The sequence below is a fragment of the Vicia villosa genome, linkage group LG7 (assembly GCF_029867415.1).
Source record: "Vicia villosa cultivar HV-30 ecotype Madison, WI linkage group LG7, Vvil1.0, whole genome shotgun sequence".
In the NCBI taxonomy this organism is placed as follows: domain Eukaryota; kingdom Viridiplantae; phylum Streptophyta; class Magnoliopsida; order Fabales; family Fabaceae; genus Vicia; species Vicia villosa.
Genome location: NC_081186.1, coordinates 91,086,502 through 91,103,870, shown reverse-complemented (window position 1 = coordinate 91,103,870; position 17,369 = coordinate 91,086,502). Strand labels below are relative to the sequence as shown.

General features: G+C 33.7%; 2 protein-coding genes across 2 annotated transcripts; one reads left to right on the top strand and one right to left on the bottom strand.

Moving 5' to 3' along the window:
- The first annotated feature begins 2,306 nt into the window (after positions 1–2,306).
- Positions 2,307–5,451, top strand: LOC131617813 (protein HEAT STRESS TOLERANT DWD 1-like). The gene is made up of 12 exons (XM_058889066.1): positions 2,307–2,346; positions 2,483–2,539; positions 2,643–2,800; positions 2,891–2,969; positions 3,086–3,265; positions 3,359–3,617; positions 3,713–3,819; positions 3,915–4,054; positions 4,143–4,218; positions 4,471–4,601; positions 4,689–4,806; positions 5,062–5,451. The coding sequence occupies exons 2-12, from the start codon at positions 2,492–2,494 to the stop codon at positions 5,179–5,181; spliced, it is 1,416 nt and encodes a 471-aa protein (XP_058745049.1). The 5' UTR covers positions 2,307–2,346; positions 2,483–2,491; the 3' UTR covers positions 5,182–5,451.
- Positions 5,452–6,250: 799 nt separating this feature from the next.
- On the bottom strand, positions 6,251–7,944 carry LOC131617812 (ribonuclease 3-like protein 2). Its single transcript, XM_058889065.1, has 3 exons — positions 7,321–7,944; positions 6,851–7,227; positions 6,251–6,676 (listed from the first exon to the last, which is right to left on the bottom strand). The coding sequence occupies exons 1-3, from the start codon at positions 7,795–7,797 to the stop codon at positions 6,502–6,504; spliced, it is 1,029 nt and encodes a 342-aa protein (XP_058745048.1). The 5' UTR covers positions 7,798–7,944; the 3' UTR covers positions 6,251–6,501.
- Positions 7,945–17,369: the final 9,425 nt, after the last annotated feature.

Here is a 17,369-nt window from a genome sequence, read left to right as displayed (position 1 = left end):
AAAGTTTGTTTTACTCATTAGTTGGATACCTGTATTGTTTTGTATGTTGGTTTAAATATCCATGTTGGGTCATTAATGTTAGAATGTCATATTTTCACCCTAATTATATCATTCTCTCCATCTCTCCATTATTCACCATTGTTATTGTGATTGGAGTTTAACCCAACATTTGGCATCAAGAGCCTGATTGTTTAATCGAATATTTAGTGTGCGAAAATGCTTTCCATCTCCATTAAGCATATCATTGTAAATCTCCTAATTTTCGATGTAAAGAATTTGACAAATGATGCAAATTTGACAAATGACGCAAACAGATGAAAGTGTTGTTTGGTTTTCAAAATGTTCTTAAAGTGATGAAAAACTGTGTTAATCCACTTGTAGAAGATGCAACGACTACACAAAGACCTACCCCCCAAGGAGGAGAAAAAGAAAGATTTCGAAGTTTTGAACCTCATTCATCAATGTGTTGATGTTACAAACTCACAAAACTCAGCTGGAGCTAATTCAAATGAAGGAGAAGGAAAGCATTAATGAATTTATTAAAATAATCACAAGATTGGTGAATTAAATGAAAGCATGTGCAGAGACAATCAATGAGTAGTATGTGGTTGGTAAAATCTTAAGATCGTTGGCGTCAAGATTTGATAACATAGTGGTTGCTATTCAAGAGTCCAATGATCTTTCAATTATGAGCAAAGAAGAGTTGCAAAGTTCTCTTAAGGCTCCTGAACAGAGAATGGAGGAGAGAAATGTTGGCAAATGAAAGAACAAGTGGTTTGTGAGTTTTCAAATCATCAATGGAAGTATGTGTTTTCTAACATTGTGAATGATTTTGAGAGAAAAATATTTTATAGGTGTTGGAGATTGGGCATAAAAGATGGTAAAACATCATGTTTGATTCGAGTCATGAGCACTTGTGTTATTTTAATACACTTATGAGAAATCCATTTCACCTATGAGTGGAGTCAAGAGTAACTTGTGATTCGATCCATGCCACAAATATGGTTCTTGTTCCAAAAACACTACTAAATGACTTGTTCATTCTCAAACACCAAAAGTTTGAATTATGTATGTTAAAAAATACGAATCTAAAACTTGATCTTCGAATGCGCAATTAAAGAGGAGACTCAATAAAGTAAATTATATAGTAAATTATCATTTTCCACATATTGTTCATTACTTATATTATGTAGATAAGATGTAATCTTTGACAGGTAACAAGAATTCAAAATATTTTTTCTTTACTAAAGTTATTCTCTAATAATTAACTTTGATATTATTCATTTATTTTAATTTTTGTCACTTTATAGAAAATCATATCACAACAAAAGAAAATAATTTAAAACTTGATATTGTGTACAGCTTTGTGAAGACCATGTAATGATCTCAATCTTTTATGATGGACAAATGGGGTTCTTTCATTAATCAAAATACAAGATTCCGTTTTAGTTTAGTGTTGGAAATCCCATTTGTTTTTTTGTAATATAGTACTGGTCGATCAATGAACAACCTATATTCGGCCCAATCACAAAAATATTTTAAATTAATAGTATGATATATAATATAAATACAGATACTGAGTAATGATTTTCTGTCATGATTGATTTGTGAAAATAGGAAATGTCAAAGACAGAGATACAACTAATATGCATTTTCTTCTAGTTTTTGGTCTATGACTTTCATATATTTTCAAAGTATTCAGAGCCAGCCCAAGGGTCAAGCTACCGAAGCTAGGGCTTTAGGCCCCAAAAGTTTGGGCTTAAAAAAACCTCAATTTTTTTCAATTAGTTATAAAAATATATAATGACACTTATGTTACATATATTATTGTGGTTGAGTTGGTAAAATATATGCCTCTTTTCTTTTTGGTCTTAAGTTCTATTCTTTCTTTTTTTTTTTAATAAAAGTTCTATTCTTAACAACCATAAAATTAATATTTTAAAATACATTTTAAAGACCTCACTTTAAAATTTGCTTTAGACTTCTAAACGGGTTGGGCCGGCCCTGAAAGTATTCTACCAGAGGAAACAGAAGACAAAAAGATGAAATTTTGTATACATAAATCAAGACTATAAATGAATGTTTTCCTTTCAATACTGTGCAAGACATCTAATATAGGCCCGGCCCAAAATATTCTAACACTAGAAAGCCCACCATACTTCGGTACAAATAGCAATCTCTCATTAATTTTTTATTAAAATAAATAAATTAATTAATTAAAATTCAAACATTTAATTTAATTTAATTATATTATTATATATTTTGTAACAAAACCCCTGAAACATCTTGATCGAAAAACATAAAAACCCTGTTTCTTTCTCTCCCACACCAGCCAACAAGCCACGGGTATGTCGAATTTCCATTGTTAACCTTTGTATCACAAATGCATAATCATGAATTACGTTTGAATGTGGTGATTTCTTTGTAATTTTATTTTCCTGAGTTTCGAATCTTTTTGTTTACTCTGTTTTTTTTGTTGAAGTCTCTGAACATGTCTCGTGGTATAAAACATCGCCAAAGGGCAAAGAGAAAGACCAAGGTATCGTTTTGTACCTCATTCAACCTCTTCTATTGTTTTGTTTCAATTCATTCTGTTTTTTTGGGTAGTTTCTAATATTTGTGGCATTGTGAAAAATTTGAAGAACCGGGGTGAATCATCATCTTCTTCTTCAGGGCCACAGGTTCCTGTTAAAGTGTGGCAACCTGGTGTGGACAAGTTGGAAGAAGATGAAGAGCTTCAATGTGATCCTTCTGCTTACAACTCTCTTCATGCTTTTCATATTGGATGGCCTTGTCTTAGGTATTTTTTTTTTGGGTGTTTTCTTTAGTTTCTTCTTAGTTTCTGCAATCTTCTGAGTCATGAATTTGTTTTGTTTTAAATTTTTGACAGCTTCGATATTTTACGCGATTCCTTGGGCTTAGTACGAACAGAATTTCCGCACACGGTGTATTTCATGGCAGGGACACAGGTTAGGTTTATTTAGCATTTCCTAGTCATGTTTTTTACTAGCTTTGTTTCTTTGCTTCTTTTGCTTATTTTGGAAATCTCATATTGATATGATGTTGCATCATGCATGTACCTTAGGCTGAGAAACCTTCTTGGAATTCTATTGGGATTTTTAAAGTATCCAATATTTCTGGGAAGCTACTTGAGCTCGTGCCTAAACATGAAACTGATGACTCTGGAATGGATGAGGATAGTGATAGTGAGGATGATAGCGATGACGAAGAAGAAGATGGTGGTGCCACGGGTCCGGCTTTGCAGGCAAAGTCCTCTTCATCTGCATTCCTATTATTTCATTTCTTGACTATCGTGAAGTTGATCTTACTGACACTTTTTGTTATGTACAAACTTCAGATGCGGAAGGTAGCTCATGAAGGCTGTATCAACCGGATACGCTCCATGACACAAAATCCCCATATATGTGCATCTTGGGCTGAATCTGGTCACGTACAGATCTGGGACATGAGCTCCCATCTCAATGCTCTAGCAGAAACAGAAACGGAAGATGTCCAAGGAGTTGATGTAGTTCAGTCTCCACTACAAAAATTTAAGCACGGCGATGAAGGTTATGCTATAGACTGGAATCCTCTTGTTCCAGGAAGGCTTATATCTGGTAACCGTCGGGTTTATATTTTTCTCTAGTATACATTCATATTTAGTTATCAAATAAATTTGAGGCTTTATGTTGGTTGATCTTCATGCTTGAAGGGGGTCGCAATAATAGTATTTATCTTTGGGAGCCTACATCTGCTGCGACATGGAATATTGACCAAACTCCTTTTAATGGACATACTGGTAGTGTTGAAGATCTGCAAGTATGTATTCATGTTCAAAGCATTACCAGTACCTTATGACCTTCTGGTTCTGATTAAGAATAATCAGAGCTTTATTGTTCGATGAATCCTTGCAGTGGAGCCCTGTAGAACCTGATGTTTTTGCTTCTTGCTCTGTGGATAAAAGCATTGCATTATGGGATGCTCGTAGCGGGAGATCACAAGTTGTGTTTTTTAACGCACATAATGCTGATGTGAATGTATTGTCATGGAGCAGGTATTATAACATTGTTTTTGGTGTTCCATCATATCTCCATTTCCATTCCATATATCTTCATGTTGTTCTACTTTATTGTAATGAGTAGGTTGGCCAGTCGTTTGTTGGCGTCGGGTAGTGATGATGGGACTATATCTATTTGGGATCTCAGAATGCTTAAAAAGGTATGAAATTATCAATAGCTTGACTATAGTTGTGAATATTCCCCTTTGTCCATACAGAAAAATCGTACCAAAATTGTAAATTGAAAGAACTTCTAAATGTACTTGGTGAAGAACTGTTAAGACGTTAACTAGATTCATATTGTCTGAATTCTTCCATAAACCGTCAGCCAACCTCAAATCTTTATTAGGAGTTAGGAGTGGAAGAATTCCAACTATTTTGATTTTGTGATAGTACATAATTTGTGATAGCAGGGAGGAGATACCGTGGCAGCAGATATCGTGGTAGCGCATTTTGAATACCATAAGCATCCAATCGCATCCATTGAGTGGAGTCCACACGAAGCTTCTTCATTGGCCGTTTCATCCTCTGATAATCAGCTTACGTAAGTAAATATGATATTAATTAACCCCAAGAATCTTCATTAGCTTCTTCATTAGCTTTTAACAAGTTTTATAATCCTTTGCCACAGAATATGGGATCTTTCTTTAGAAAAGGACGAGGAAGAGGAGGCTGAATTTAAAGCTAAAACCCAAGAACACGTTAAAGCTCCCGAAGATCTGCCTCCCCAACTATTGTTTATTCACCAGGTAATTTGAATCAATTTGCTCAACATTTTCAACTTATCTTATGACATAAACACTTGTGTAAGTGTTTGAAAGATCAAAGAAGTTATGAAAATAGTCTGTCATGTTTTTAGACACAACCTGTTTTTAACACTTTTCAATAGCTTATGAAAACGGCTTAACCATACCTTCTTGATTATACAGATGCTTATGAATAAGTGTTTAATTCAACTGTTTACCTTGGTATTAATCCTCTTATATCCTTTAATCTTGGAACAGGGGCAAAAAGACCCCAAAGAACTGCATTGGCACACACAGATTCCTGGAATGATAGTATCTACTGCAGCAGATGGATTCAACGTCCTCATGCCTTCAAATATTCAGAGCACCCTGTCATAATAAGGTGCTTGATATTTTGTGGCCTTGCCGTTCCGTTTTCAAGCACATTATCTGCTATAGCTATTATAGTTTAGATATGGTGTTTTGCAGTGCATGCATCCTGAATCTAGGTGCAAGCATCCTGAATCTAGGTGCAAGCATCATGAATCTAATGTAATGTCAAAGAAATTTTGCTTTTGTAATTTTGAGAAATAGACTGCATGATTTAAGTACCACTATGTTGATGTTTGTCACTGTTTTTCAATTAAACTACCACTATTGATTTTATTAGTATCAGCTTCATTAACTACTTCTGGTTGGACTTTTGGAGTGGTGAACCTTTGATCAATATCCTGCAAATCTCTCAAAATCTGCATCCTCTAGTACATTTTACTGTCATGCATTTTATTTCTAATGTAAAATGGAACTTTCCTTAAGTACATGTGGAATCATTTTCATGATGATGAGCTATCATTTTAAGATGCCTACAATATTCATTGTCCTGTTGGTCCGCAAGTTAATCTGGCATGCAACTATTCCTCCATCCAAATCTATTTTTCCCTTGAGATGCTTGCATGGTAAGTTACCAACACAGATGACAACCTATCCCAAAGAGGCTCAACTCTTCTACTAACAAAATAGTAACAAAAAATAGTAACTCATTTATAATTTAATTTTCTACCTTTTTAAATATTTCTTCAGTTCTTTTAAAAAGAATTGTTCAACAACGTCTAATGGAGGCATGCTCTAATAAAAAAAAGTAGTGTTGCACAGAATAGTACACCATATATTGTTTACTGGAACAGTGGAACTCTTAACCAATTTTTTAGTTATGATTTCTAAAAATATAAGTGAGTGTGTTTGTAACACATGATGAGTTGTTTTATTGATCACACTTTTACTTCAATATATTTATAGAATTATATATTAACTATTTTTTACATAGATCTTATTAATCACGACATTAATCATTTAGGTACTTTTGGGAAATTAAAGTTTTTTACACAAATTTATTGTTCAACTCTATACTAATTCACTATTAAGTAAATGTATACAAACATTAATTTTATAAAAATAATTCATTCAAAAATTAAATTTTTTTATTGCATAACTAAACATAAACAACAATTACAATTACACTCATTATCCATTTCTCACAAATCATAAACTAACATGCTTAAAATTAGTACCACACTAAGTAACCAATTTCTCAGAAATCATAAACTAACTAAGTAACCAATTTCTCAAAAATCATAAACTAACATAGACTTAAAACTAGTATTACACTCAATATCCATTTCTCACACAAATCATAAACTAACACATAGACTACAACACTTGTCACACATACTTGTGTTGTTGTAAGGCCCGAATCATCAAGGAAGCTGCAGAGTTTTCTGCATCCTTCACTCGAGATTTTTCGTCTCCAGACATTTTGAGTATAGCCGCCGGAGTAGTTATCTGAACAGCACAAACAAATATCTTATCCTGCGGAGTACCTTCGTCTTTCTCAATGCTGTGAAACATTATAAAGAAGTTTGAAATCAGTATACAAGCAAATCAATTTAAAGAACAAGTTAAAAATTCTCCAAAAATAACAAGGATAGATGAAATGAAATTAGGACTATAAATGAATGTTTTTCTTTCAAAATGCCATAGCAAATTATAGCGGCAGGCTAGCCATGTTTACCTGTATACTGGTTTGGGCCACTTTTTCTTCCCACAAACTGCGTATAATTTCTGCTTGGCGGCTTCAATTACAAAGGTGCTATCAATATCGCCACAACAGTCCGGCATCATGGAAGTTGCAGGAAATAAGCTTTCTAGTTTATCCAAGGCAGCCTTGGCAGCCTCAAGCCTTGCAATGTCCTTCTGGTCCGAGGAAGCGGATGCAACCAACTCTCCGTCAACATAGACACTAGCAGTGCTTTTGGCCCCATTTCTGTGTTGTTCGATTTCAACTTTTTTACCATTCTTTTGGCAGATCTCGTACAGCATTGTCACCGGTTGCGGTTTTTGGTCCAAATCTTGCAGTGTAACTATCGGCTCCAAAAGACCTCTTATTATCTGCCAACAAAAATAACAAGCATTAATCATTTCAAGAATTCCAATTGAGTAAATTTAGTCCCAAAATAGAAAAAGCTTAAGAAATAAGCATACCACCCATAATCTTTTTAGGTCGAAATCAACGTCAACATAAACAGCAGCGGCGATAGACTCGATAATATCAGCGAGAATCTTTGGAGCTTTCACCGATCCACCATACTTAACAACAACACAATCATCCTCAGAATCAACCGCTTCAGCAAACTCGTTAATCATATCAACAATAGAAAGCGTGTTGTGACGTACATAATGGTGTAGACCATTACGAACGGCGGCGCGTGCGAGTTTCTCGGTGCTAACATTAGCGGCACGGAGGAGGGAGAGTTGACCGGGATCAACGGAGGTATAAGCGAGGAAGAGATGGTTGCTGAAAGCGAGGCCTAAAACGGCGTCGCCGACGAATTCAAGACGCTCGTAAGAAATAGCTTCAGGGTAAGAAGTATGGGTGAGGGCTTGTTCTAGAAGGTTCTTGTTATGAAAAGTGTAACCGATTATTTTCTCCACTGCAGAAATTGAAGCTTCCATTTTCATTTTGTTTCTCAATGTATTGTGTGAGATTTGCTTCGGATTTAGAAATTTAATTAAGCAGAAACAAAGTGAAACTGAAAAAGCCAAAAAATTTACTGCAGTAGTTTTTTTATAATAAAGGGATGTTTGGCAGAAGGGAGTATTAGAAATTTGGAATCCAATGAATATATATATAGGGATTTTTGACACAAATGCCACCCTTCTGAACAAATGCCACCCTTTGGAAAAAATATATTTATTTCCCAAATGACACCTCCTGAAAAAAAATCAAAAACTGCCACCCTTTTATTTTTATTTTTTTAAATCATTTTTAGAGTTATTTTTTGTTTTTATATGTAACGGATTTTTTAATTGTTTTAAATTATATTAAATTGTTATAAGTAGTTAATAATTATGATTAAATTATTTAAATACTTAAAAAATTAATTAAAAAATGATTTGGATATTATAAATAATAAATAATAATAATAAAATAAATAAATAAATAAATAATTTAATAATTAATAATATTATTTGATATAACATAAAATATATTTGTTATTATTAATAAAAAAATTTAAAAATGTTGTAGAATGTTTTCCGTTAAACATAAATCTTGTACAATATTTTTTCTCCAAAATTTTTGGTAGGAGGGGTCTGATCTCCTACAAATAGAGATGTGTAGGAAGGTTGAATTATCACTTTTTCTTTGTACTTCACACATTTACTAACTATGTCTGTTTGGACTGTTGTGTTTTCTGAAACAAATAATCACATAAGGGTATGTCTTAAACCCACATTGGAATTTCAGAAGAATTGTTACAGACATCAATGCTGGTTTTTGACAACTAGGTGGTCATATCCAAAAAGTTAAAAAAATATATTATCGTTGTCCGTATAACCTTGATGGATGCAAGCCTAGATGGAACCTACATGTATTATTGGGATCATGTGGAAAGTGATACAGATGTGTATTGTATGTTTTCAACATACAGTGGAGAATTTAAGTGAGGCGTTTAAGATCCACTTGTTTTAGATGTTGTTGTTGAGTAGTTTTACATGGTGTATCTTGTGTGAGTGTTAATTTGATGTAATTGTGTTTGAAGTATATGTTATGATGTTATCTTTATTGTGTTGTAATCTAATTTTAAGTTGTTGTGTTGTTGTAAACGTTATTGTGATGTAACTTGAAGTTGGATATTTTAATTAGAGTTGTCATTGTTGTTGAAAGAAATTACAAGGCAGTGATGAAATAAACATAACATAACAAACACAACTAAGTAGAAGTTCCAACCCTGTTTGGACATGTTTTGCGATGATGTCTGAATTCACGACAAACATCACATATTCTTTTTTTTCGTAATCATCCATTTCTGTTTGTATGCGGGTACTACTTGGGCGGCCTTCTTTCGTCTTCTCATGGTGCCATTGTGGCATAGAGTGTCTCCTTTGTACCGAGGCCAGCTAGGTTCAGTAGGAACTCCTAGGAAACTTTCTTCGTAGACCTTAAACATGTTAACGACCTTGAACACATAAGCTATATGCACAAAATAATTCAGGTGTTTGCTTGCGCATGCTGCAATGACATGCGAGCAAGGAACGTGAAATGTTTGAAATTTTCCATACATGTTTGGTTCTTAAGGTTCCATACTAGCTTGATCTATAGGGATTTAGCGGGATGGTAGCATACCCGTAATGCTAAACACGGTCTGTAGCTTAAGTATGGCGTAAGAATCATTGCATTCATATCCTCAAATACGTTGACTAGTAATATGTAGAGTATGTTTCAAAAGAATGCACACTTGAAATGAGCTATGATGTTGTCTTGTTGTATAAGAGAAGTAGTGTGTGGACTTATAATCTTAGTAGAACCTCACTTAAATATTTTTATCCCAGTTCTCGTAGTTAATTATTTTTCAGATAAGCAAATACTCACCAAAGGTAAAGAGAATATCACCTTAAAGATTTTAAGTGGTTTATAACTTATGTTATATTCCGTTGCGTGTTTGGTTATTTTGTACCCAGAGATGTTGTAATTTGTAAACATATTTGATGTATCTTATGTGTTCCTTGTACTTATGTCAGATCTATATTGTGATGATGTAACTAGAGCTATCAAAATGGGCTAGCCCATATGGGCCGGTCCGCCAGGCCCGAAAAATCATAGGACTTGGGCCTTAAAATTAGAGCCCATATTTTTCAGAGCCATTTTAGCCCAACCCTGCTACCCATTAGGGCTAGCCCATATGGGTCGTGGGTAGCCCATCAGGCCCGCATAATTATAAATTTTAAAAAATTATATTAATATTTATATTATCTTACTCCAAAATAGCATATCGATTTTTCTCACTTCACTAAATTTTATCTCTATTTTATTCAATCCTTCTCTTTTAAATATTATACATTAACATAATCAACATTTTTTTATCGTACTATATTAGTTTTTCTCTCATAATAAATATTCAAGTATTATTTTATACAATTTAGACATATATTGTATTTAGAAACACATTATAGTATTTATAAGAGATAATATAGTACTTAAAAATATATTATGTTTAAAATAATTTAATTTTTAATTTTATTTATAATAAATATTATGGAGTTTTTATTTTAATTTTTTTAAATAAAAAAACCCATTTAGGGTAGGGTAGTCCGAAACCCATTTAGGGCCGAGTTCGGGTAGTAAATCTCGAGTCCATATTATACAGGGCATTTTTGGCCCAGCCCTGAAAAACGCAGAACCCGCTAGGGCCGACCCGTTTAGGGCCGGGTAGTCTATATTGACAGCTCTAGATGTAACAATACCAATATTTTGATGCTCCAATTATAATAATTGTTGACACTATCAATTTGGGGTATTGAATTAACTTATGCGCGCACTAAAAAAACTGATTGGGCCAAGGAACTATATAGTTACACTCACGTGATGAAAGCTATACATATAGATATATTAATGTGGTTTTTTAGTTGATAAATTGTACTCTTTAAAGCTATTTTATAGTTAATTTATTTTTACTTATCCGCCAAATTTACCAAAGTATATATATATATATATATATATATATATATACATATATATATATATATATATATATATATATATATATATATATATATATATATATATATATATATATATATATATATATAGTTTCCTATTACTATTTTTTTATAAAAATTAAATTTCCAATATTTAATGTTGTAGTAACCCTTCTCTAAAAATGAAACACATGTATAAGTGTCTCTAGGACCATCACAAAGTGATTTCTATAACAAAATTGAGATACGTAATTAACAATCTTTTGGTAAAAGGAAAAGTGTTGGGAAATTTAGTTGAAAAAGATAAGAGATTTTGATATTTAATGTACTTTTGATTAGACAGCTAATTTTTAAATTTATGCCATATTATAAAACCTTCTTTATTACAATTATATTTTTATAAAGATTCTATATTTAAGTTAAAATATACAATAAATTTATCACATAAAGAAATAAAAATTGTATCTTGTATATTTTCATGTGTACATACGAGTGTGAGAGAGACAAAGATTTGAAAAAAAAATTTAAATAACCAGGTTTGATAAAAAAAATACGAAAAAAACCATGTTTTCGGGGTATTTACCAAACTGTCTAGGTTTGGGATATCAGAATACTGAATGCGCCAAATGAAATGGCGTATAAGTGTAAATTTTGGGTGCATGCGCCAAATGAATTGGCATGCCCTAAAATCCAATATGTTTGCGCCAAATGGAATGGCGCATAAGTCTAGGGTTTTTGCCCTAGAAGCCAAACCATTTGGCGCCTTAGTTCTAGGGCTTTTTTTTTATTTTTTTTTTCATTTTTTTTTAATTCATTTTAGTTGAATATATTAAACTTAAATTTTTTTTTTATTTTATTTGTTATGATATTTACAGAAATAAATTTGTAAAATATTTTTTTCGCCTTATAAATGTAATGCAGAAAACGAAAATCAAAATTGTAACATCGATTACAATATAATTTAAGAACTAAACATCGATTACAATATAATTTAAAAACTAAACATCGGTTACAATTAATTTCAGAAACGATACCAAAGATTAATGAAAAATACAACAACATGATCAATGACGTCCATCACCAAGATAGCCATCCGTTCCGCAACCTGGTCTTATAATGGGACGTTTACCGCGATCGTTGATTTCGCCGCGAATATTGACACCGCCTCTTGCCCTAGCTCTACCCCTACCCCTGCCCCTTTGTGCTTCTTGTTGGGTTTGTGTCACGGGGGCTGGTACTGGGATGTCGCGTGGATCGCTGTCTATGAATTCGTCGACGCCCCCATAATTATCCGGAAAACCGCTGTTGTAAAGTCGGCTACCCATTCCCTCAAATGTGTTTATTCGTGGTGGTGGAGTGGGGTGGGAAAAGACCTCCGGTTCATAGCATCCCGCAGCACTAGAACTACCTTGGTTAAAGCCGAATTGGTTTGTAGGTGTTGCGTAGCCGGAGGGGGCGCCACGGTGAGAGGATTCACCATGAGGACCATCGTCGGGACTAAGATGAAGGCTAGATGAACCGGGAGTTAGGTTTTGGCCGAATCCCCTTGAGGACCCAACAAATGTTGCAAATCCGAATGGTTGTGAGTGGGTCTGATATTGGTCCGAGGAAGGATGGCGGTCTTCATACCCTTGTAATGGTTGAGATTGGGATTGGAACATATTTGATTGGCGGATGTTGCGTGCGGAACGGGATGGAGTACTGAAAATATTTTGTTGTTGTTGCTGGATTTGTTGTTGTTCCTGGAGTTGTTGTTGTCGTTGCTGTTGTAGGAGTTGTTGTTGGCGGTGTTGCAGGCTTTGTTGTTGTCGCTGCTGAAGTCGTTGTTGTTGCCGGAGTTGTTGTTGTTCTTGTTGTTGTTGTTGTGGTTCTTCTTCCGGTTGTTGTTGTTGTGGCAAGATGTAGTTCTGTGCACGGGGATCAATCAAATAGAATGGAGCTGCAAGAAACAGGTTAGGGGTTGTGGCTGTACGATACCAACTCATGTACTCAGGAGAAGGTTTCATTTCATGGTCACTAACGGGGAAGTTTAGGACATACTGGCGACGGTTCTTCCACATCTGGCGATGATCGGGTGCAAAATCCTTCCAGTGTTGGTGTGTCCATTGATGGTTCACTCTTTTTAGGTGCCACACTCCCAAGTCAACAGGAGGGTCGGGTATCCGTTGACGCATCCCAAATTGAAGCATCACCCGGTCACTTTGATGCATTTCTATTATGTTGTACCGGATTAAGCAGCATTTTGTCGTCCAGATTTCTGCATCCTGAGCTCTAGGCTCATACTCACACTCGAGATACGGTCGTCATATGAACTAGATGCATGAGATTTATACATTACTTCGGGAAAAAATATTTAAGGAAAATACTTATAAAAAAGAAGAAAAGAATTAGAGATAATACTTGATGGGGTCCAAGGTGATCAATTAGCGTGCGGTACATTGTGATATTTGACCGCGGATTACGTGTGAAGTCCATTTTTTTCACACAATATCTACAACAAAAATATAATGATTTAGTTAGAATGGAGTAGAATGTGTAAGGAGAAAATGGTATACTAAAAACTTACCTCAAGGCATACGGAAAGTCCCAACTTCCGTTGTTAACCGGGGCCAGTATGGGCATCCTCCACCACCCCCACACCTGCACCAACAGGGCACATCCATAGAATGTGCAGGACTCAGCAACCGCGTTTTTGCATAGTGACTGGTACAAGGTAGCCAGTACCGCAGACCCCCAGCTGTACAGACCTACTCTACTAAAATCCATTAGCAAACGAAGATACATAAAGTTAACCGTGTTACCCGTGCTATCCGGGAACAAAACGTTTCCAATAAGCAACAATACATAACACATAGTTTTCTGCAGTATGGTCTCTTGGGGAGACGCATCATTCAAGTGAAAATTTTTATAATGCTCCTTTAACCTCTTGAGGTTAACACCTTGCCCCCTAGCACCAACGGCTCCTTCTATCAAGTCTATTCCAATTGCCTCTTGGCATAAGCTATTCGCCTGCATAACACAACCATTAATTGCCTTACCATCAACAGGAAGGCCGAGTAGCATATGAACATCTTCAAGGGTGATGGTGCACTCCCCTGTTGGAAGATGGAAGGTGTGTGTCTCGGGCCTCCAGCGTTCTAGCAAAGCAAGAACAAACTTGTGGTCAATAGAAGACTCGGCGATCCTGCTAATCGGACCGAAACCAGCAATGTTCAGGTATGGTATAATGCGGTCGTCCGAAGCGATGGTATGTTTACTACGAGTGCGAAAACGTTGAACGTTCTGAAAAGAGTAAGCATGCCCAAAAAAATCAGTTAGTTTATCAGGTGTTGTTTTGGAACATTCAAACCATGGACCAGCTTAAGAGAACCCTCTTAAGGTTTTTGGACGGAGAGTGGAGTCCAGGCGAACAAATCAGATCTATCAAGAGACTTAGAACAAGGGGCGGTGTTTTTCTTGAAAGACAGCGTTGGTGGGAGACTATGGAGGACGACATTCAATGCACTCGAATGATGGAGGACAGAGAAGACATTGTCCTAACCGTTGTAATTTCCTAGATGTCGCAATTTCTTTACCCTTTCAATTACTTCTGTACCGTCCAATTAAATGCTCTGAGCATATATTAATGAAATGTTTTTTTAACATTACCAAGTTTCCTATTAGTATTTAAGTTATTAATAATTAACAAAGTTATTTTCCTCTGTATTTCACCCCCTATAAATATAGGTATGAGTGTGTGGAGTTGAAGTACCAACTCTTTCTTCATTCTTACTGCAAACACTAAAAAATGAACTCAGTTTGGGCTGTCGTTTTTTTTGAGGAAGGTAGGCACATGCGTGTCTGCCTTAACCCCCACTGGAATTTCCAGAGAATTGTTAGAGCCATCAACATTGGGTTTCGTCAACTAGATGGTCCAACCAGAAAAGTTAAACAGATAGATTACCGTTGTCCATACATTACGTTGACGGATAATAATCCAGAAGGCACCTACATGTATTATTGGGACCGTGTGAAAGACGATGTGGACGTGGATCTAATGTTTTGGACATACAGTGGAGAGGTTAACCGAGGCGTTGAAGATCCACTTGTTCTTGCAGTGATACTTGAGTAGTTTAGATTAAGTGTTGTTTTCTTTGTTGCAATGATCGAGCGTGTACTACAAGTTTTTATTTGTTATTTTGCAATGTAATATTGTGATATACCGGTTGTTTTGGGTTGCCAAAACCGGATCGTTCAATTAAAATTAATGTGGTCTTTGTGTTAATTATGGTTTTTTGAAGATTAATTACGCTATATAAATAAATAAATAAATAAACATATATATATATATATATATATATATATATATATATATATATAAATATATATATATATATATATATATATATATATATCTATATATATATATATATATATAAATATATATATATATATAAGTATATAAATATATATTATGTATATATATAAATAAAAACATATACATGAATATAGAAATAAATAAATAAATAAATAAATAAATATATATATATATATATATATAAATATATATATATATATATATATGTATATAAATAAATATTTATTTCAGAACTAGCTGCTAGATGTAGGGCTGCATGCATGCTTTGTCTAGGGGGAAATCGTTGCAGGAATCTTACCAGGAATCGTTGCAGGAATCTTATCAGGAATCGTTTCAGGACATATGCAGACGCATGCTAGGGTACATGACATATATAAATAAATAAATAAATATATATATACATAAATAAATATTTATATATATACATAAATAATTATATAAATATAAATAAATATTGATATATATATATAAATAAATAAATATATAATTATAAATAAATATTGATATATATATATATACATAAATAAATAAATATATAAATATAAATAAATATTTATATATATATATATATATATATATATATATATATATATATATATATAAATATTTATTTCAGAACTAGCTGCTAGATGTAGGGCTGCATGCATGCTTTGTCTAGGGGGAAATCGTTGCAGGAATCTTACCAGGAATCGTTGCAGGAATCTTATCAGGAATCGTTTCAGGACATATGCAGACGCATGCTAGGGTACATGACATATATAAATAAATAAATAAATATATATATACATAAATAAATATTTATATATATACATAAATAATTATATAAATATAAATAAATATTGATATATATATATATATAAATAAATAAATATATAATTATAAATAAATATTGATATATATATATATACATAAATAAATAAATATATAAATATAAATAAATATTTATATATATATTTATTTATATATATATATATATATATATATATATATATATAAATATTTATTTCAGAACTAGCTGCTAGATGTAGGGCTGCATGCATGCTTTGTCTAGGGGGAATCGTTGCAGGAATCTTATCAGGAATCGTTGCAGGAATCTTATCAGGAGTCGTTTCATGACATATGCAGACACATGCTAGGGTACATGACATATATAAATAAATAAATATATATATATACATAAATAAATATTTATATATATATACATAAATAATTATATAAATATAAATAAATATTGATATATATATATATATAAATAAATAAATATATAATTATAAATAAATATTGATATATATATACATAAATAAATAAATATATAAATATAAATAAATATTTATATATATATATATTTATATATATATATATATATATATATATATATATATATATATATATATATATATATATAAATATTTATTTCAGAACTAGCTGCTAGATGTAGGGCTGCATGCATGCTTTGTCTAGGGGGAATCGTTGCAGGAATCTTATCAGGAATCGTTGCAGGAATCTTATCAAGAATCTTATCAGACGCGTGATGGGGTACTTGACATAGATCAGCGTGTCTATGTGTTGGCAAGGATGTAAGAAGCACAATTTATAAGGCCACCCAATATTTTCTAACCGTTACAGCCCACACCAACAATTTTATCCAATCTGACTTGAGCTTACAACACCCAAACACTTTCCCAGTCAAAATGACTTCATCAACCCAGTACCTTGTGCATGCCCATCTGAACGGTGAGACCTACTCTCTTGAGATAGCCGGTTTTGTGATGAGAAACACTCAGGTTGTACCATTGTTGTTGAGCAAAAGAGCAACATTTTCGTCCTTCATTCATCGACTATACTCTAAGATTGCAATGGGTCCTATTGCAAGCGTTTTTTACCAATGTCCCAATTTCAATGAAGACAACACCGTCAAGTTTTACGAGATGGAGATTGCCAATGACGAAGACTTGCAAGATATGTTTACCACCCACGAATACTCTGGGTTGGATTCCATCGAGCTGTACGTTACTCTTCGGGTTGAGACACAAGAAACTAATGTTGTCCAGTCACAAGTTATTGACCCACCAGTCAATGAGCAAGACGAGGTTGACGTCATTGACGAGGAAGAAGACGATCTGGAAACTGAATTTGACGACATGGTCAACGAGGAATCCGACGACGAGCAGCAAACGTTGGTGCCTCCAGCTCATGC